Raw genomic sequence first — 21,685 nt, forward strand, 5'->3', positions numbered from 1 at the left:
GGGAACGAATGGTTGAGGTCAGGGAGGAGCAGAAAGCCCATCTCCCTTCACATCACCAAGCTGTGAGGTTGGTTTAGTTGTAGCAGTGGTACCCTAGCATAACTGCATGCTAGATGTATGGGTGTACCCCCAAAAAAGACAAGATGCACACGGAAAACATGATTTTTACTTCTCGATAATGATCATTTTCCAATAAAATGTGGAATGGGTAAATATTACCAACAACGTTGGCAAAATAAGTAGCGGTAAGTGGGGAAAAAGGCAAGTTTCCCGCTTTTCGTGCCTTTCTCCCTTAAACTCCGCATCCATTACGCGCTGAAGCCACCAGAGCGCACGGACCCCGCCGCTAGCGCCTCTCCCCCACCCCCGTTCCGCATCCCCCAGCGCCTCACCGGCGTTCAGACCCCGTCCTCCCCCGGCACCACCGGACAGCCCGGCGGAGTGACCCTTTTCGGGACAGGCGGCCCGGCAGCGGCCTCCTTGCAGCCCTCCGGGTCTACCGACTGCGAGCGCGGCCCGGGGCCCGCCGCCCTGACAGGGAAACCGGTAGCCGCCAACCGCCTGCAGCGCTCCGGGTCACGAAGCGACGCCCGCCCGCCCCGGATCCGATTCACCGGCTCGTCGTGCAGCCGCCTTGCCGGGGCGGAGCCCCCGGGGCCGGGGGGCAGCGATCCGCAGCCCCTCAGCGGCCGCGCAGCCCGCGGAGCGGCACCCACCGCCCCTGAGGCGCTGCGCACGCGCGGCCTCCAGCACCGCCCCCCCCCCCGCGTCCCCGCTCGCCCTCGCCGGCCGGCCCCGCCCCTTTCTTTGAACGCCGTCAGTTACCGCAACCGCCGCTCTCGGCCAATCGCCGCCCGCGCTGCCGCGGCGCCGCCCAATCGGCGTGCGGCGGGGCGAGGCGAGGCATGACGCAGCGAGTTTTCCCCCCCTGGCGGCGGCTGGCGCCGGCTCTCGGCGGCGGTGAGGTCGCCGCTCCGGCCTGTGACGCGTGACGCACAGGTACGTGAGGGGCTGGCGAGCCCGGCGGTCACGTGGGGCGGGCGCCGCCGCTGCTGCCAGGCGCCGCGGGTCCCGTGCGGTCGCTCCGCCGCCCCTCCTCCCCCCGCCGCATGTCGCTGGCGGCGCGCCCCGCTCCCCGTCAGCCGCCCGCCGACCGCCGCCGCCTCCGCCGCGACCGCAGCCGCTGCCGCCGCCGCCCTTGATGTGGTTCGGGGCCGGGCGGGGAGAAGATGCCGCCGTCCAAGTCCCGCAAGATCGCGATCCTGGGCTACCGGAGCGTGGGTGAGCGCGGGGGGCGCCGCCGTGAGGTGCGGGGGGGGGGGCGGCGGGCCCTAGGGGCGGAGGTGCGGCGCCTTCCTCTCCCCCCCCCGGAGCGGGCGGCTCGGTCCGGGGCTCCGCAGCGCCCCCCTGCCCGCGGGGGAGCGCGGCCCGGCCCGGCGGCCCGCCGCCGCATCGCCCTCCTCCGCGGCAGCAGGTGCAGCGGCGGGGAGGGGAAGGGAGGGGAGGGGAGGGGAGGGGAGGGCAGGGCCGCCCCGCTTCCCGCCGCCGGGAGCGCGCAGCCGCGGCGGGCGGGCGGGCCCCGCCATGGCGGCGCCGCAGAGCGCTGCGGGCCCGGGGCTGCGGGGCCGCCGTGCCCCTAATAGGAAGTTTCCCACAGACCGAGCCCCCCCCCCCCCCGTCGCCGCCGCCGGGGAAAGGGGGGGTCGCTCCGGGTGCGGGGCGCGGAGCGGGAGCGCTGCGGTCCCGCTGGCTCGGGGACGCCGCCATCCAGCTCCCTCCACACGCATCGCAGTCGCAGCCCCGCTCCGAAACGCGGAGGGCAGAGCGCGTTGGTCTGCCGCCCGTTCCTGCCTTTTCTTTCCCCCCCCCCGTCCATAGGGGTGCCTCGTACCCGCACCAGCAGCGTAGCCAGGCCGCCCGCCCGCCCGGCTGTGCTCACTGCGGCCCTGGGGTTGTACCCGCCCTGGTGTCCCCAGCACCGCATCGGCGCTGCTGGCGCCATCCAGCGCGGGGGAATCTGCCTGGAGAATCCTCCTGGAGGCGTCCAGCCCGGGTCTATGGCGGCTGCTGGGGCTTCTGTCCTCTAACTGCCCACACCTGTACTCCGTTCTCCTCCTACGTTCACCGTCTTCGATGGAAAACACTTTCAGATGTTTTCAACATTGGGGTGCTTAAAGCCGAGGGGAATAAACCATGGTACAGCTATCCTGATCGATCAAACTTAAAAGCGTAGATCAATGTTGAAGATAATGCGCGGTTGGAAAAAAAAAAAAAAAAAGAAGATGCTACAGAGAGATAATATGCTGCTATAAAGTGGGTTTTTACATTAAGGTAGTGGCTAAGTCAGTAACCTGTCTTTTGTTACACACTCAGCAGAAAGAACCCTTAAAAAAAGTCTTTTTTTAACGATCAAAAAAAAAAGGCTAAATAAGTGGAGCTGTCTCTTAGATTTTGTGTGTAACTGCAGCCTGACTTTGAGACGGGGCAGTGTAAAAAGGATGATGAATTTGTCTAGTCCATAAAAGGAACAGAGAATAGTAGATTGATCAGTTCACATAGTATATTTGGCGTCAGTTGTTGCAGTCTGTTTCATTGTCTGTCTTGTGGGTTATGTTTCCTTTTCTCCTTTTTCTTTGAGCACTGGTGAAAACAAGCGATGGGCAGTGTAAGTGGGAAGGAAGAATGCTTGAAATGCCATCCTTGAGAAGTCCGTGATGGGGACTGGGTGTACTGTTGAGCTTTGCTCTTTCATCTGTGACAGTGACAAGCAGCAGTCAAAAAATCAGGTGACAGTAAGGTATATACCCGGTTGAGGAAAAGCAGAAGAAATAGTATAGCATAATCTGGTCGGTGATGTTTTGAGCAATAGTACTCATAGGGAAAGGATGGGCAAAAAGTTACCTAACGTCTATTAAGACCTACTGCTGACCTTCTTCAGCTAAAGTTTTCTGAGACTAGTGTGGTATTCGGCTTGGTGGGAGAAGATAAGTTTTATTAGGACAGCTACAAGTTGTATGAACATAGAATTGGGGGGGGGGGGGGGGGGGGCGGGAATCTGGTTTGCTGTAGTTGTCATTGTCCTTGGCAAATCTGTTCCCTCTTAGGTGAAAATCATGCATGTTAAGACGGCAAAGTTACTCTTAAATGTGGGAGCATTAAATTTCTAGGCAAATACTTACGTAAAAGTTCAAGCAGTAGGAACGGGTCATTGGGGTCTTGCTTCCATCTTGTAAAGCTGTTAGAAAAACAAGTAAGTTAAACTGTGAGATTTGGGCTGGGTCCTCTGCTTATCCAAGTATGCCTCCCAAAGTCTAGGAGCATAGCGACTTCGTTTGGCTTCAGAGAAGCTTTTGAGTAACTCTTGCTTTGTGTTATGATGGCAAGAACATTACTTGAGCCCTGGGTAAGAAAGGATTTAATCTCTTCTTAGGACAAGGTTTTGGGTGGTAGAAAATGAAGAGCATTTCGTCTGGGGAAAATGCAACATTTGAATAAAGCTAACATTCATTAAGGTGGGGAATAATTCCAAGATCTGAAGGACTGGAAGGAAATGTTTTCTAAACTTCCTTTTATAATTAGGGAGCTACATTGCTTTGCCATTAACATTAATCTTGACCCTGGAATGAGGGAGGCTAACTCTGTCTGGTAAGCTGTAAAATGTTTATGGTTTTATAGGTTAGCATAAATGCTTAGGTGACCTGCTCTGTGAAGTTGAATGCTCTCCGTGTAATTTGTACGGTGTTTGAGATGAAGCTAATCAGAAAATGGCGAGCTTTTTTTCCTGTGTCTCTTTCAGTTACGTGTTGAAATAACCAGGTTTTGATGACATATTTCAAGCAGTGAGCTGTTCCCTACAGTTGATGATTCAACAATTCTGTGGAACTTTAAGGTTGTGAGCATGTATAGTGATGGGCAGGCATGTCCTCCACGGGGATTTGTGAAACCGAGCCTGAATCGTGCACTGGCTTCATGCTAAGCCCTTGTTTCTTTTACTTACGTTAAATTTTATTCTTATCCCAGTGCTGTTGTCAGATAGACTAGAGGTTGGGAGTGGTATTCTGACATAATAGTTCTCGGAATAGAAAATTCAGGAGTCTGCTTGTTTGAATACACTCCCTCTATCTTTCAACACTACCATCAACCCTTTCATACGTGAAACTAGTATTCTTTGCTGATGGGAGAGATCACGGTGGAAGCCTCCTGAATTCCCAGGCAGGCATGCTTTCTGAGATGCAGACGGAGTATTTGCCAGGAACTTCGGGACTTGTTTTTTGGTGAGGAAGGCCAATTATGTGTGGATATAGCATACAGGTTGTGGCATGATGCTAGGCAAAATCACACAAGAATGTCTCCTTTGGGTTCTGCTCAGGCTTACATCGGTCTATGAAAGTTACATTCCCTTATGTAAGTGTGTGCTCGTCTCTGGTTCTGAGTAGAAGTCAGATGGATTTCATCCCAAAATCTGATAGTTTCACAATGGGAGGAACTTGACTTTGATTACTGTTGTTTGATAAGTGACCAGAGCAGACCAGCTACTTGAGATTTGATTCTGGGGGAAAAAAATAAAAAATCTGTCTTATGCATGATGAAGCGTAGAATCTTAAAAAGTTACTGCCTTCTCTAAAAATAATCTTCATACTTGTATTTGGGCCGTAATTTAACATAGCCCAAATACAATTGGAAATAATGGATTTGCATGGAAGTAAATCAAACAAGACTAAGATTTTTCAGAGTAACAACCACTCTAAAAAGCGGCGTATCGTCTAAAATGCTTTGTGCTCAGTTTGGTTCTTTTATGTCTATAGAAGAAATATGTAAATTCAGACCACAAATGCCTGTATGAAAGAAGAGGTTTCTTAGATCGTCTTGCAAAGTAGCTTATTACTGGGAGTCCCTGTATTATATTGAACTGATGGATTTAAGATAAGCAGGGAGGTGTTGTTTGGATCAGCTGCTTCAGTCGTAGGTCACTATCTCAGCCTGATTTTGTTTTTTAGCATTCATATAACTCGTGCTGCTGGTATTACAGATATACTTGCACAAACTGGAATTCTGTTCCTGAATTTTACACATTTGAACTGGTGATCTGAAAATGCCCTCCTGGTCAGTTTATAGCTCTGAGGGGGAAATCAGGTTAAGTTAGTGGTCACTTACCTATTTTCTTCCCCATCTAAATAAATCAAGTTTTTTGTGTGGGTGGAGAACAGTCCATACTGCAGGCAGAAGTAGTCGTGGTCTGTGACTGCGGCATGCAGGTAGCAAAAAAAACTATGATGGAACAAAATTACCTGCCAAGGTTCGATTTATATGGAAGGGCTTCCAGGTGGTTGTATTAAGCTCAAAAATGCTTCTCCCCTCTCCGCCTTGCCTGAAAGCAGGAAAGGCAGAAAAAGTAGAGCCTTTGATACATACCTGTAAATAGTAAGAATAATTGTTAGGCCAAAACGTAGTTACTGGTTTTGAAACCATGAGTTATTTGAATATTGGGAGGTTTGTATTGTAAAATGGAGTTGCGGCTTTGCTTTTTGCTTCTGAAAGATGGCATCTGTTCGCACAGTAGTGTAGCACCCTGAGGAGGTATCCCTTTGATATTGGACAGAGGGAAGTGGTAATTTTAGCAGGCAATAAATTGCCCGTGTAAATGTCAAGAGAGAAGGAAGGGAGAAATTACTGCTGTCGTGTGCAGTAATTTGGTTTACAGAATTGGTTGTGTCCGCAACATTGGAAATCCTGAGATTGAACAGGAAAATTGAGGGGTTCAGGATCCGGCTGATACCTAAGGTTAAAATTTTGCCGACTCCCTAATAAGTGCCAAGATTATTTTCATAGCGCTTCCCTTGTTAGGACTGCATTCGCTCTGCCGGGGTGCGGCAATGCTGCTAAAAGGAACGGTTGCAGCTACCAGGGGACTGAAATGAGGCTGGAAATGCCAGCTTTAATTGCATTTCGGTGTGACTGACTACGCTGTTCAACGGCGAAAGTTGCTACAGCGCATTTGATAGCAGTAGCTGGAAGCACTAGAGGCAGCATGTTCAGCTGTAATATCAAGCCACGGCAGGGTTATTTGAGGACGCCGTTCCAGGATTAACTCTTAAATTGCCTACTCTGATCTCTTAATGGTAGCGCTTGCAGGTTTTGCTTGTATATTTGCGTGTTTTGGTATTTGATTACTCAACTTAGCGTTAACGTCGAGGGGAGAAGCCAACTGAAATGTAAATCCTGTAATTTATAAGCTATATAAAGTCGACTCTCTTCATTGAGATATACTACGCTGCCTTAAGTGTAGGTTCTGAGTAAACCAACCACCTCTGCGGTACACACTGCTGTGGAAACTTAGCATAACCACGCGTTTGGGACTATAAGAGCAGGCTAAAACGTGATGAGCTACCGATGCTGATTAACTTCCTGTAGCTCTCCTGAAGGTGACATTCAAGGGCGTGGTTTAAAAACTGATCGACTTAATTGTGTATTCAGTCCAAAATTGAAACAGCTTCTCTGTGGGATGTTCATAACGCACCCAAGCTCTGCGAAGCCTGCATGAGTCAAAATTGCTTGGTGTCAACCCAAATTATCCTAAATCGGAAGCTGCAGACACGAAGCACGGTATGTAAAAACACGAAGCTGCCCTTGTCGGTGATGGATCTGTCTCCTTAAGGACCTGAGAGGCTTCCTTTTGTTTTCCAAAGCCTATATTTGACGTGAATGGCAGATTTGTTACGAATTTGATACTGTGAGAAACTAAAATGTGCTTCCTGAGTTTGGGGGTGGTTGTTGCTCAAAATGTCTCTCTTCCAATCCTGATCGGGACACTTGGTTTCCTATACGGTTCTTACACACTGATGGCAGCTATCCTGCAAATGAGGGGATGTGGGATGGGAAAAAAGGGAATAATATGGAGAAAATCCATGGTATATGTTGCCTAGCAGACCTCTTAGCAGGATTTAAAATCATTAAGTTTACTGAAAACACATGAATGTGGGCCGTTAAAGATTATATTTCCTTCTTGAGAAATAGGAAGTACAGTGGAATTGTGGTTTTGGGGAAAAGATGCTTGTATTGAACTTGTAACAAGGAAATAACCTGAGACAGGTTTTGAACAGAGTGCTGCAACAGGCTTTCAGGTGCAGCTTTTCTCAAGAGATGTCTCTGCCACTTCTCTATTTTAATTGCCACGTATTGAAGGCAGATGCAAACGAACTATGTGGGCTGGGGCTTCCCTTGGCGCACCTCGAGCTCGTCCTGCAGCGGGGCTGGAAGTTGCACCTTCCTGCCCCCACCCCGCTGCTGGCACCGGCACGCTGGAAGCCTGGTGACCCGCTGGGGGAATTTATTTCTTTCAAAAGTAACGCAACCAGGAGGAAAAATTTTCGTGTCGTTCAGCTGGTCGGCCCTGCGAGTACAACCCTGACGGAGGGAGCGGGGTCAGGAGCGTGAGCTGTTTGGGGGAGGGCGGAGTAGGCTCTTGCGGCCGTGCAGACTTCGCTTCAGTCAGACCTGTTATGAAACCACATCTGTAAGTACTTTCCTCCACCACTCCAGATAAGCACGAATGCTTTTTCGTAAACTTTCAACAGTGGGCCTTTTGAACCTGAGTAGTTCTCTTGACGGAAAAAGATAGCCTTGTTAAGGTGGTGAGCTGTGCATTAGGGAACCATGAAGAAATGAAGTTTTTTTCAAGATTCTTGTTTAAATAAACTTCATAGTCAAATCTAATCCTTTCATGCAGAATTGAGAAGTACGATGTTTGACCTGGGGTAAATCTAAACCTTGTTCTGAAGTCTTCAAACTCGGATGATGCTTCAAGTGATATGATCGGCTGGAATTTTCTGGAAATGCTTGGTAGTAAAGATGCTGCAGCGGAGCAAAGCCAGAAGTCCAGACTACAACGTGCAAGGTGTTCAGAATTGCTGACCACCTCCCTACTTTGAAAACCAGTGGAAACAACTCTAAAGGCTCTCTTGCTTTTCAGAGTAATCTTCAGCGTTTGCTAAGATATGCTACAAAATATATGTTGCCTGCAAATACCAATTGACCTCCTCAGCCTGGTTGACTCCTCCTTTAGTTCTAAATGCTTATTGACACTGTTGCAGCATAGAAATGAATCACAATTACTTACATTGTTTAGATGCACTGGTTCTTCCTCAGTTTACCATATGCACTTTGATCACTGTACATGCAAATTTTTAAGTATAGTTTTATGAAGGATATGGGATGAGACCGTGGTGAAAAAGGTAGTTCCTGAAGTGCAGATTTTGGATTTATCAAGCATGATGTGCCACTCAAGACGCAGAGAGGACAAGCAAAAAATAGCTTGCGAACCTTTGGGGGTCCTGCAAAAGGGAAGACTGCTTGGAATTTCTTACAGGACTTCTTAAGTGAATTAGAGAACTTCTGACTAGAACATGAGAAGGATATCTGTAGTAGTTTAATTGGGATGAAATCTGTAAGAGTCTGTGGATAATGGCCAAAGATTAATCTTTTGAGGCATAAGATGGAATGGATGATTTCTGAAGGCCTTTTAAGGAACAAAAGACTCCAATGTGTGATACTTAGAAGTCTTTTTCAGAAAAGTTGCAGTGCTTCTGTATTAAATAGATACAAACTCAAGAAATCACGATTCCCTGTTAGATTGTGCTTTAAACAGTGACGTTTCCTTTCATCTCTCTTTTTTTAATATAACACTGAAGTCTTAAAGAATGAGGGGTTAATCATTCTGAAATGGTTATCAGTATTCTTAGGTATTTTCGATTACAGCAACCGGAACAGCATGCATGACAAATCTTAGCTAGTTATTTGTATTCTGTAGAGTATTGAGTGAAATGAATTTTAATTTGGAAAAAGAGGGAATACATAAGTGGTCTTCAGTGTGTGGGTGTGAACATGTGCAAGTGTAATATGAAATTATGATATGAAAGTGTCTCTTGACAGCATTGTCTCCTGAGTTAGAGGGATACATCTGTCTAGCTTCAACGACTTGTCAGATTGTATTGCCAAAACTTCATTCAATATGTACGACCTCCTTGAAAGGTATTCTTGCTATATGCAAAAGAGCTGGGATGCATAATATGTAGGAAGACTCCATTAAATCTGTCCTACAAACTGTCAAAACAATCAAGCCCTTGACATTAATGCGGTAAAGTGTATTTTGCTTTAAGGCTTAGTCTTCCATTAATAATAAATTTTTGGTGTTCTAAAATCTGTTTCAGAATTACCATTTTGAGTCAGAACTGGAAGTTTCTGCTTTGAAACGTGCATATAAACAAGCACCGTGTTTCTTAATTTGCTGCAGTACCACCTTCTGCATTGCTTTTTTGGAAGTGTCCGTTTCTAATAGAAGTTCTGCTTCATCTGTATTGTTTGACACTGGCGAATCAATTCTAAAGAAAAGCGTTAGTTGTGCTATTGGAACTTTTTTCATGTTTGGGGAAAAAGGTTGTCAAAATTCTTGATAAACCTTTCGTGGTTGCTAAACTTAAGTCTAAAAATTGTTTAAATGTAAGGTAATTCAAGTTTTTCTGAGCAGTAAAGCTTGGAAGAAAGAAGTTGTCTGAATGTTTCAAAATCATGTTCTTGATACAGAGTGTATCAAGGAGTCTTATGACACAGAAACCGTTTTTCTGCTTGTCCTTCCTCAACTGCAAAATACCTTTTATACCTAAGTGTGGTGGTAAGACAGAGGTAGAGTTCAAATGAAACTGCCAGAACTGCTTCAATGACTAGCTTGTGGAAATGTCTGCTAGGTGACTGTCTCGGGTGGTGTTCCTAAGCCTAGGGTTGGGTTGTGCATTTGTCACAATCAACCGCTATGAACAAGTGTAAGTTAATGGTAGTACAGAAAAATAAGATGGTGCCTTCTCTCTTTGCATTTCCAGGCAAACAGATTGTGATCTTAAAAAGCCATGATCTCATACACAGTTTATAACTAACGATGAGACTGTAGGATATACGTTTCTTTTTTCTGAAGACGGTCGTATGAACATACCATTTTATTGGCATCCAGCTGCTTATATGGCCATGGGCTGTACATGCCAAAGGTTGAAAGGGTTTAAAGGTGGAGGTTGGTAAGGAGAAAAAGGGACAGTATGAGAAGGGGTGTATGGACCCAAGTTTTAAGGGCAGCTTATTGTGGGGAAAGTTGGGCCATGCCTCTCCAGTTCTTACAGCATGGAAGTGTGGAAACCAAAAATAAAGATATGTGTTATTTCCCAAACAGCCAGGCAAGGAAGTAAGCAACTTCTGAAGGGCTTTGCTGTACCTATGGTAAATCTTGGCCCTTGACCTGTTTGCCTGTCATAGTTCACATTTTATCCATTTCTGCCAAGTAGATGTGATGTACCTAATTTCTTAGGTGCTGTTTAAAATAGACTTGAATTTACGATTAGCTGGACTAACTTATGATTTAACTGGATAATAGCAGAATAATAATCACTATCGCCCTTTGAGAATTTTATTTGTGTTGGTATGCAAAGACCTGTACAGCAGACAAACACAGCGCACTGCTCTGTCTCTTTAAGGTCAGCCTGAAGTTAGGTTGCCTTAAACTGTAGCTTGATACTCAGCTTCTTGTCCAAGTTGCATGGTTGTGCTAGCGGAGTGCTGGGAAGTGAAGAATCCAGCATCCCTTGGCAAGTGCTTCCTCAGGTGCCGGAGCTGGACTGGCTGGAAGACACTTCATGTGTGAAAGTCTAAATGGAAAAACAGTTTAATGTCAGGTTGCAAATGTCATCCTCTGTTATCTCCCTGGGCTATTTTCAAGGGTGGTTGGGGTGGGTTGCTATTTGTTCTGTGGGTTTTTTGTTGTTCTTCCTTGGAAAGATCAAAGTTCTGTGTTGTGACCTTTTTGTACTAGATAGTATAAAAACTGAGAATAAAAAAGTATGATTCCTACCTGAAAACTCTTAATTTGAAGTACCTTGTGAGCCAACAGATGGATACACACTGGTTAGGAAGGTAAGAAAGCCAGCTGGCTGTCATGACAGGCAAGAACTCTATAGTATGCTATAGCAAACAAGGGTTACCTACTCTGTCTTCTCTGCTCTATGGCAAAATCAACTATGTCACGTCATATCTTGGATGGATCTTTGGCTTAAATTCCCTTAAAATTTGCCCAGTTTGGGGGCTCTAATGATTCTTCTGGTATGCTGCATGCTGTTATTCTTACCCCGGAGTCGTCTTTTTTTCCTGGTATCTTGCCCATGTCTGTCATGCTGTGATTTTGGTGTATTATTACTTTGAACCTTCCTTACTGTTAACAGATTGTCCTCCGTATTCAGAGGCTACTCTGTTATGTTGATCAGGTAAGCGTGTAAATGAAGAAGGCTTGCAATTGGGGTTAGTGGGGAGGGGTTAATGGCTAACTCCAGCTGTATAAAGTGCTATGGTATGAAGATGGTATTTAACAGATTGTGGGTTTTTTCAAGCCTGATTAATAAAGGGGAGGAACTTCACATGTTAAGCAGAAGTAACATAGTTAACTATGAAGTTAATTCAAAGAAGGGCTGGAATTGAATTGGAGGAGAGACAACAGTAACTCATCAGAAGTTGATCTAAATCTGATGGGTGGAGACAGTTTTTGTAGAGGAAGGTACAGTTCAGGCATGCTGGTTTTTATGTTGGCGTGGTTACGTATAGATCCACAGCAACCTTGTGCTAGTGCAGGAGAATTAAAGTGGTCAAGGCTCAACTGTATGATCATGAATCAAGGAGGTCTCAGCATCTACCTATGCATCTGTTGATAGAGGTGTGATGAAGTTGACCATGTCCTGCTCCACTGGTGGAAGAGAGCGTCAACACTAATCTTTGTCCATATCCCTAGAGACCACCTTCTCTGTTCTGTGTCAAGAGATGTTAGTGTTGTCAGGGTTGGTACCACCGCTCCTGATGCTTCGAGCAGCTTTGGGAACTTCCAGCAGCGCAGGTCGTGGCAGGTGAATAGTGCTGTGCTGATGTTGGCTGCCGGTAGCAGCACCCTTTCCATGAAAGTCAGGTTTGGGCTGCCACGTGCATCGCTGGCATTTGTTGACATTGGTTTCATCAGACTTTGGACCATCAGTGGGGGCACAAAGAGTTTGTTACATGGACTTACTACTTCATAGTCAGGTGTAGTGCTGCAGGCTGAAGCTGCCTTTTGTTGCCAAGATCTTCTAGTGACTATTATGCAGTTAGATTGAGATACATATGGTTAGTATGTTGTAAAAGTAGCTTGCATGCAGTTGTTGGAACAAATCAGTGCATCTTTGGGTTTTGCTGCGGATTGGCAAATAGCTCTGTGGACCTTTTGTCAGAGTGATGCTGAAATTTCCTTGCTATAGTTGCTGGATATATATCACACTATTTGCTTGGTAATGTTACCAAGAGAGGGGGGTATTACCATTACTACCTTGTCAGGATTTTGTCAGGTACCTGCCTTCTGTCATCCTGCAACAAAGAGGAGAGAAATGAATCTCTTACTGTTGTTCCTGCAATTCCAAGAAGCTCCTTGAGGCCCTGTTTCATAGGCGTTTCAGTAGTACTGCCAGGAGGGTCGGTCTGTTTTTCAGCATTTCAGCTGTGTTTCTGACAGTTTACTTGGTGTTATGATATGCTCAGGGTCAAGCTCCTAGACTTGCCTTTTAAAAATAATGCCAGGAAAATGTCACTGACCTTTTCAGAGACTTAGCCCTCCGCTTGGTGGTGGCTGTAAGTTACGATGAAATATGGTGGCCACAGCGTTGGCAACAGTCAGTGCTATGGCTCCGGTCCTCAAAAAGATCCTTAGAAAGGAAGATCCGTAGGGAAGACCTGCGTGTCAGTGAAACAGTATGGATCCGTTGCAAGACTGAGCTCTTTCACCTTGGTAAGGGGTCTGTGCTATTAAAGCTTTCTCTGTTATTGGTATAGATCAGGTAGTCTAAAAACGTAAGTGAGATTTGCAGTGAAAGGAAGAGGAGAGAAGAGTTTATCCTGTTTTCTAATAGAAATGTTAAGTTTAAAATCCTAATTTGTACCTACGCACTCTGGCTTGTTCGATGGCATGCTGCTTTACCAGGTGGTCAGTAGTAGCATGTAACTTAATGTGGCTGGTGTTAACTTCAGCCAGTCGTGTAGAAATGAAAAAAAAAAAGGGGGGGAAAGGATGGCTGCAACCCCCTGGGGTAAAGCTGAACAGCTGCTTTATCCCATGTGGTGTGCGTAGAGTGGAGTTCATCGGCTTCTGCCGTTCAGTTCAGCTGTGCTGCAAGGGCAGCGTCTACGCAGCGGATGGAGAGCTGGTGCTGGTAACTGCAGTTGGAAAGACCCACTTCTTGAAGAAGTGCTTAAAACCTGCTAGTCCTGATATTTCTGGCTTGCAGAAAGGTAGTTAAAGTTGTACACTCCTGTGATCTTTAGCGTCAAAAAAGAACTGACTAGAAATTGGGAGTTCGTTCCCTTGTGTTGAAACTAAAACCTTGGAGATGGAAAAAGGGAATGCATGGAATGCATTAAAGCAAGAAATACGCTTTTTTTATTTCTAATGACATAGCATTTTAAAACTGATTTAATGATGAAACAATGGCAGTTACTAAAAGTATCTTTCAAAGACATTTCATGTTGTGCATACCCGATGATCCAAGGAAAGGTCAAGTTTATTCAGATACTTAATTAGCTGCTTGAAGTGTGTGCATAGGGAGAGAGGACTTGGCTTCTACCCAGCAGTACAGCTTGAATTCTGCCTCTTCGGGGGGAAATCAGTACAAAGTTCAGGCTCTTTCCCTCTAAGTGTGTCATAAACCAAACCATTAGAGTCTGATCTTTTAAGCTTAATAAGGTTCCCTTCAGAAGTCCAGTATATCAAGTAGTACTGCCTAACTTTTGCTTTAGGAATACATTTGCTAATTAGGCTAGCAGGCGTGCCTGATAAGTCAAGTTGCCTCTGAATTTCTACAGCCACCTGAAATATTTTAGGCATGGTGCTGTGGGGAGGGAGGTGGGAAGGTGCTGCAGGGATGCACGGTCTCTGCAGGGCGTCTGAAGGGAATACAGAGGATGGTATTTATCTGAGCAAATATTGGTTGGCTGTCTTGGATGTGAATGTCTGAATTTTCTTTGTAGTTAGGAGAGCCCAGGATGCAGTTCCCCTGACCTGTTTAAAGCATCTTGGATGCAGCTATCTATGCATGTATACCACAGCTGGGTGAGGTGCATGCCACAGAAGTCTTCTGGATTTCTTTAAGCCTTGTAACAGCTTTTCCATCTTTGACAACTGATAGTAAACACGTGGAATTGAAATTGGTTTACCTCATTAAAAGGGAAATATTAGGCTAACTGTGGCACACGCTTTTCTGCCAGCAAGGGTAACAAGCAGAGGTAACTGGACTGTGCACTAAAATAACGAAAACATTTCTTCTGACAATCCTTTGCTGAGGTTACTGACTTAAATGGAGACAAAGTGGACACCTGGAAGTGGCAACTAAGCTGTTGCAGCAGAACAGTGGAATTTTTCTGTCCATACTTGCCTGGACATCCAATGCATTGCAACAAAGTGCAAGTGAACACTGAGTGGTGAGCACTGCAGAGGATGCAGCAAGCTTGCTGTTACATACCAGCGAATAAAGCACATGCTCTCTTCTTGCTTTCCTTACAGAAAGTATGATCTAGAGAGCATCATTAGGACTTCTTGGTTTGTGTTTTGAAGGCTCATTGCTGCCAACCTTCCAAGGGCCTGCAAATATGCTTGTGAGTTTGACCGACTGCTTTGAAATCTGAAGAAAATACAGGAAGCCATCTGACTTCCTTTCCAAATGACTGCCTCTCAGATTTCTTCTGGCTTGCAGAGGAATACCTTTGATAAACCTCAAGAAGATTGTGCAATGCAGAAGGAAGGGAAACAAGCATGTGTCCTTTTCTCCCTGCGCACTTGTGTTCTTGGTGTTACAGACCGTCATGTGAACCTCCTCTTCTAGAGCAGGAGTGGTTCTTGCTGCAATACCTTGCCTTAGACTGTCAAATGTATTTCCTTATATCCTAATATAAAAATAGATCAGGAGAAGGCAGGGAACAGTTGTAGCAGTGGGATAGAGCGCCATAGAAGTTGAAAAAGAGCTTGTGTTGTCCTGAAATGCTGATCTGCTCTTTGGTTTGTCATGAAGGTCTCTTCTGTTCTTGAGGTCCCTCACTACCCAAAGATGTCTCATTGCGGTCCTCAGACTTTCGCTCTTACAGGATTATAAAGGCAGATGCTTTAGTCTGTCCTTCAGAAAGCTCAGACAGCACTTTGAGAGAGGAGGAGTGCCACCACTCTGTGTTGCAAATCGAGCAGGAGTATCGTATGAGCAAGTGCACCAGTTGAGCTCTGTGTGTCAGCAAGAGTTTTCTCTGTAAGCATCAGAAATTTTTTTTTTTTAATCCTGGTATCAGAATGTTGACGTCTCAAGGAAATCACTCCAAAATGGATAAAACCGTGGCTCAAAGCAGATGTCTGTAAGTGATAATTCCTCGTGATTAAAAGTCTAATAGTAGAATTAAGTTGCATCTGAGTAAAACACAAGCTACTCACTGTGTCACTGTCTCCAGAGGTTTAGAAACAGAATTCTTTACTGACCCAGATGTATTTCCTGAACCTTTTTGTGACAAAACCTAAATTAGTTTGTTCTGTAGGTAAGACTGAGTAGATCTGCGTAGATACTAACTTAGGTAAGATGCTAGGCTTGTGGTAGGAGAGGATTAGGTGCTGCCAGCTGTTAAGTGTTTAATAATTAAGCAAAGTACATAAGCAGACATTTTAATGGAAAAAGATGGGTTAAAGAAACTATACATCTGAAATTCAAACAGAACAGAGAATTGCAACTTTTCAGTAGTTGTTGTTCTTGACCCCATCAAACTGTTTACTGATTGCTTGTGCAGATGATTTCGAGTATTGAGAAATTCTTCCTGTTGAGATAAACTGCACTGTGCTGGCAGTGGCTGTCATCGTGGGGATGCCACGTTAGAGGGCAGCTGCAGAAGCGAGCTTGCACAATGCCTTGCTTGTGGAGCTGTTGTTTGACTTGCTCGCTGGCCAGTTGCATCGTTTCTATCTCCTGGGCTTGGGGAGAAGCTGGCTGCAGATGAGAATTTCATCTGGGCTTTCCTGCTGCCTATTGCAAGGAGAACAGGGATACGGGACGGCAGGTGGGTGGTGGTGCCCCGAAGAGAGGGCATGGCCTCTTCGGGGAGGCCAGCTCTTCATGAGCGCAGTTACTCGGCTTCTTGGTAAACTGCCTAGAGTTGTAAAGCTCGAATTTTAAGGCTAGATTAAATACCATAGCTCTTGTCCAAGAAGTAAAAGGATGAGTAAAAACTCAATTTGGCAATTGTTTTGCCTTGACAGCTGCAATGGCATTCGAAACTGATGTGCTATGACTGCACTAGTCAGTGTTTATAGAACGTTCCTCTTTATGTAGTGAGTGGTTTATTGTATGAACAGAAATACAACAGCTTTATTTTTTTAAATGCCTTTCTGTCCGAAAACCTGTTCCTCTTCTGTTTTGACAGTGGAAAACTCTTGTCATTACTACTCCCACGTAATATCATAAATAATGAATTGTGTATACAAGTATCCTTTGGGTACTTGTGGACAACTTGAGTTGAGCTTTCGGCCACCTGGGACTTGTATTCTAAACACTTGTAAAACCCATTCCTCCCACCCCTTACCATCTGCCCTGTTCCTCCAGGGAGAGGGAGAGGCAGTAAACTTGAAGGATTTTACTTACGACTCCTCTGCCATGGAGTATCTGGTGCTTTGAGTTACCATAGCAAGTACAGCTGGAGGAGTCGTCCTGTTGCCTTCCCCCAGTGTTGCCCTTATTTGATTCATTTATTTCTTCATAGTCATTCTGAGCTCTCTGATTCTGAACAGAGTCAAAAGGTTAAACCATAATCTTTTCCAGTAAGATTTTGCAAATGCTTTTTCATCTTAAAATCACGGGTCTCCATCAACTTAGTGAACTGCTTCCAGCAGACTTTACCTTGCTTCTGCTTGTGACGCTTCTCCTTTTGGTCTCACAGATGTTTATTTTCCTAAAACTTGAGGACAGTGGATAGACTAAAAGTACCAGCATGGAGGATGCTAGAAGGAAAAGCTTAGCAAACTAAAAAACATTTGGCTTTTGTTCCAAATGAGGGCATACTAGAGTGGAGCCTTTTTTGAGGTATGCACTCTTGATTAATCAATTAATCAAATCTTTGCTGCTGGTGTCAGTCGCTCTCGTCCTTTTAGACTGCGGTGTCTCCCCGCGTCCTCCTCCCTGCAGTGCTCCGAGATGGAGTTAGCTCATCAGTAAACGCAGTTGCATGCAGTTCCTTGGCCCCTGCCTCACGGATGTTAGGTTTGTGTTGCAATTCTCTCTGAAAATGTTGCCTGATCTTTCTAGGGAAAGAGGTGATAGGAGCTAAATTGTCAACTTAATTTTCCTATCTGTCCATGAGCATAGGTCAAAGGCCTGGAATAAAACCTGTGGGACAAAGTTCAAGCCAAGCTGTTGCTTACGTGGTCCTGCATGCTTCTTTGGCATGGGCTGAGAGAAGGCAGCGGGGTGTTAATGATTTAGGTTTTAAATTTCTTGTGTCCCGTTTGGAAGCCTTGCTTTATTGGGATACTGTTGCGTGCACTTATCCCAAGGGGGTACGTGGCTGAATCCAAGACTGGAGAGCTTCCCTGTGGCTCATCGAGGAAAGCAGGCATCCTCCTGTGATCGCAAACACATCGTTACTGGAAGGCTTGTTACAAAGCTTGGAGGAATTTAGGAGGAGAGTGTTGGAACACTGGTTTTGTCTGTGTTTGTTTCCTCCTCTTTCACTGCTAGGAGGAAAGCAGTAATTAATACAGCTGGATGTTAAATGCAACATTTTCTGTTGGCTCAGACTTCTTTCTGGTATTCGGTTTCCAGACTGAGCACAGACAGACGGTAGCAGTCAAGTCTTTTAGTTTAGGATCCTTCTTAGGAGGAAAAATGTTCAGTGATGATCTGTGCTTAACTTAGCTCTTCTTATCTTGAAGATATATAGCAGCCTAATGTAGGAATAGTTAACTTTGTTTTAAAATGGAGCGCATAATGTGCTGGTATTGGCAAAGAATCTGGAAGCACGAACTCCGGGTAGCGACTTCATAAGCTTATAGCTGAAGAAGGAATAGCTTGAAAGTTCATTCGCTCTCTAAATGGTGTCCAAAATACACAGTTTCAGAAAGCTTCTGGGATGCATAGTCTCGTTCTGAGTCTGTCCTTATTAGGATGATTTCAGATGTGCATGGTTGCTTTTTTCCCCCCCTCTCTCCGTGCTGGAGCAACGGCTTAAAGCGCAATGTTCTCTGTAGACTCGTGCACGGCGAGTGTGACACCTTTAGTTGCGCTGTTAGATGTGTCAGAAAATGGTATCTAAGAACTTGATTTGAGAAAAAGCAACTCTTAAAAGGTTGTGTGCCGATGGGTCTTTTGAGGTTTTGTCTTGATTTTTTTAGCATTGTATTTTGAATAAACTGGCGTCATTGATAGGAGATGGCAAAGGGATAAGTATGGCAGAGCTGGGCAGTGATGTTAAAATAAACCAAGGGGTGAGCTGATGAAGGTTACAGCTGTTGGAAAATCCCCAAATGATGATGCTTGTGTAACATTTTCTTCCTTACTCCTGGAGAAGTAAATCCTGGAAGTGTTGCAGTTAATGAAGGAATTGACTGCACATGTAATTATAAATGTTAAGCCAAACTTCCCTTGCACCACTTTCATCCTTGTACTTTGTCTGACTTGCAATTTTTTACAGTGCCTTTAGAAAAATGACTTGCTAAGTATGTTGATAATAATAAAAAGTCAAATGTGAACAAGTCAAGAGCCTTGTATGATGAAGCAAGAATGAGGGGGTTAGAAGTGGAAAACTGTTTTTTAATATCTCCTGAAGTAATGCTTAGGAAGTAACTTTTTCTACCGCAAAGTATAAACATAGCATGGTCTAAGCACTGCAAGTGGGCAATCTTTATCCAAAGCAATTCTTGAAAATAGTTTTACTATAAACTAGTTCATCTACAACATTGGTTACTTATGATGTCATTGAAAGGCTTCCACTCAGTAGGATGGTCTTGAGTCTAAATTTTAACCTGAGGTCATGTTTTGTTTGTGCTTCTTGCCAAGGAGAAGAGTATAAAGGAGCATGAAGAATATGCTCATGTCCAAAAGCAGCTAATGCACTTGGCAATCTTTATAAGAGCATATTTGTCCGGTAAGCATAATGTAATAGGATCTAGTAGATTCCCAAATGTAGAAGATATGTTGTAATGGAAATTGTGTTAAGACTTCGGTAAGGCTTTGAAAAGTCTTCAGTTGCAGAACTTTAAAGGTGCTTTTTATGGTCAATGTATGCGATTCGCTTTTACCATCTTGTAAAATCTTTCAAGACTAAATAAGTTTTCATTTTTTTCAATCTGCCACTAAGTGCAACATTTTGCATTACTCTTTGTTGGGGGGTGTATGATCAGGTCAGCATAACTGAAATAGGGAACATTGTCTGCAAAAGTAGCAGTTAAATTGCTTTCAAAAGAAAAAATCCAATGATGCCCCCTCAATCACTATGCTTAAAATACAGCATCCACTGGTCTGTTGTAGTGTGGCATTAAGAGGATTAATAGAAGAGGAGAGTATATTGATCTCAAGAATTCTGAGATCATCCTTTTGTCATGGGAAAGATGTCCAGTCTCCTAGTCAAACCAAATTTGGCTAATTCCACTCAAGTTCCTAGTTTTCTGTGCAATGACTGAAAATTATTTCTAGTTTTCCTTGCTTCTCGACAGAAAAACCTTCCAAGTATAACAGTTTGTTAAATTTAGTTTTATGAGGATTGGACGCTGCTACTTTTAGATTTGTTTTAAACTGGAGGAGGCACTTAAATTATGCTATATTAAAACAAAAGCAGAACACGTGCCGAGTAGCTCTTGCACTACTTTTTACGTGTTCAGGAGACCCAGTTACTGGGAATAGGCCCTTAATTTAAAAATAGGTCAGCTGTCATGTATAGATGTTTAAATGAACCATATAAAGCTCATACTGGCTCTTATAAAAACATTAGTGTATCTGCTGGTAAGTGTAAAGTGATAACAGCCTGAAGACTTGTTTCAATACAAATTATGTTTTCCTTGCTTTACAGGAAAATCTTCACTGACGATTCAGTTTGTGGAAGGACAGTTTGTTGATTCATATGATCCAACCATAGAGAACAGTGAGTAAATAACTGACAAGCAGTTCTTCTGTACCTAACTAACTTCTATCAGATGCCATTGTGGTTATACATATAACTTATATGGGAATTCACATATTAACATTAAAGCTCATTAATTAACTGTTAATTTTCATTAATCTTCTAAACCAATGCTTACCAAGCTTACAGTATGGCAGCATGGAAATCGCTGTGTGCGTATTTCTCCAAACAGCTAAACTGTCTTTTAACACTAAATGAAGGAAAACCTGATCAGTCTGGCTAAAAGGCATCTCCTTCTTGTATCGCATGTATGTTATTGGACATCTGCTTCCCCTAATATAGTTGGGGCCCTTCAAATTAAGTATGAAAATGTGCCACTATATACAAGTATTCCAAAGTCTCAAATGTCTCATTTGATCAGTATATCCAGATAAGCACAAAGCCAGCAATACCAGTCAGGAGCAAATGACTACCTAAGGTAGATGTGCTGCGGCCATCATGGTCTCTTAAATTACTCATTTCTGTTTGCTCAATGACAAGCCTGGTACACAATCAGCTTGCTGCAAACACTGAGTTACTGACTTCTCAAGTGTCTTTTTTTTTCTCTTAGCAGTTTTTTTTAAATATTAGTGCCTTTGTGAATAGCTAGCATAGCGGGTAAGTAAAGATGCTAATAGTAAAAATGCTGCCAAGAGCAACAAGTCACTTGAGAGGTGACTTACCCAGTATTCGTTACAATCCAACCACCTCTTTCTGAGCTAGTAGGGGTCATAAAGTACTTGAGCAACTGTGGTGCTAGGCAGAGTAATTTGATTGTATTGGCTCACTTTAATTGTGGCAAATAAAACTTTGATATCATGATCGTAACCTTGGAGTTCTTGTATTTTTAATGACTTTTGAAATGCAGTGGTAGCACACGTTTTTACTGTTTCGAACTTGTGCAGTAGGATGTTAAGCCTATGTGATACTCAGGAAGTTTGAATGAAGTAATCAGCAGAACAAGGTTTCTTTTGGATATATATGGTAATAATTACAAATCAGTAGCTATCAGGGTATTTTATTCAGGACTATTTTATTGCTTAGAACTAAAATGCTGCTTTTTGAGAAGCTCTAAATTTGCTTTAGCGAGTCAGGGTGGATGATTTCCCCCTTGACCTGAATGATCTGTTAGTCCTTATACAGATGTCATTAATATTAACATTTTCCATCCTCCCTTTTTAGTTTGTTAGAATTATAAATGATGTTTGTTTTGAATTAAAGCTGCTAAGAAAATGTTGGGGATTAGGTTTCTGTATTTTAAATCTTAGTATCAGATGGAACAGCTTTGTTTTTCACTGTCTGTGCTCTATAAATGCAAATTATTTAAAGTAATCTTTTAGTTTTGTGCAGGTATATGGGAATGAATAAAGCTTGAGAGAGTTTGACCCCATGTGTCTCAAATACCGAGCCTGTATCCTGTTTTAGGATTTTGACACCTTGGTAGAAGGTTGGCTCGTTTCATCCTTTA

At 44.2% G+C, this 21,685-nt stretch overlaps 1 protein-coding gene across 3 annotated transcripts in view; it reads left to right on the top strand.

The window, feature by feature from the left end:
• Window positions 1–1,019: 1,019 nt before the first annotated feature.
• The window catches only part of RHEB (Ras homolog, mTORC1 binding), a 42,225-nt gene continuing 21,559 nt past the window's right edge, over window positions 1,020–21,685 (top strand). For all 3 annotated transcript variants that reach the window (XM_082318383.1, XM_082318384.1, XM_082318385.1), the window contains exons 1-2: window positions 1,020–1,281; window positions 20,128–20,199. In XM_082318383.1, coding sequence (XP_082174509.1) covers window positions 1,230–1,281; window positions 20,128–20,199 — 124 coding nt within the window. In that variant the 5' untranslated portion in view covers window positions 1,020–1,229. The remainder of the gene's footprint in view (window positions 1,282–20,127; window positions 20,200–21,685) is intronic.

The sequence above is a fragment of the Platalea leucorodia genome, assembly GCF_965183815.1.
Source record: "Platalea leucorodia genome assembly, chromosome: 1".
Lineage (NCBI taxonomy): Eukaryota > Metazoa > Chordata > Aves > Pelecaniformes > Threskiornithidae > Platalea > Platalea leucorodia.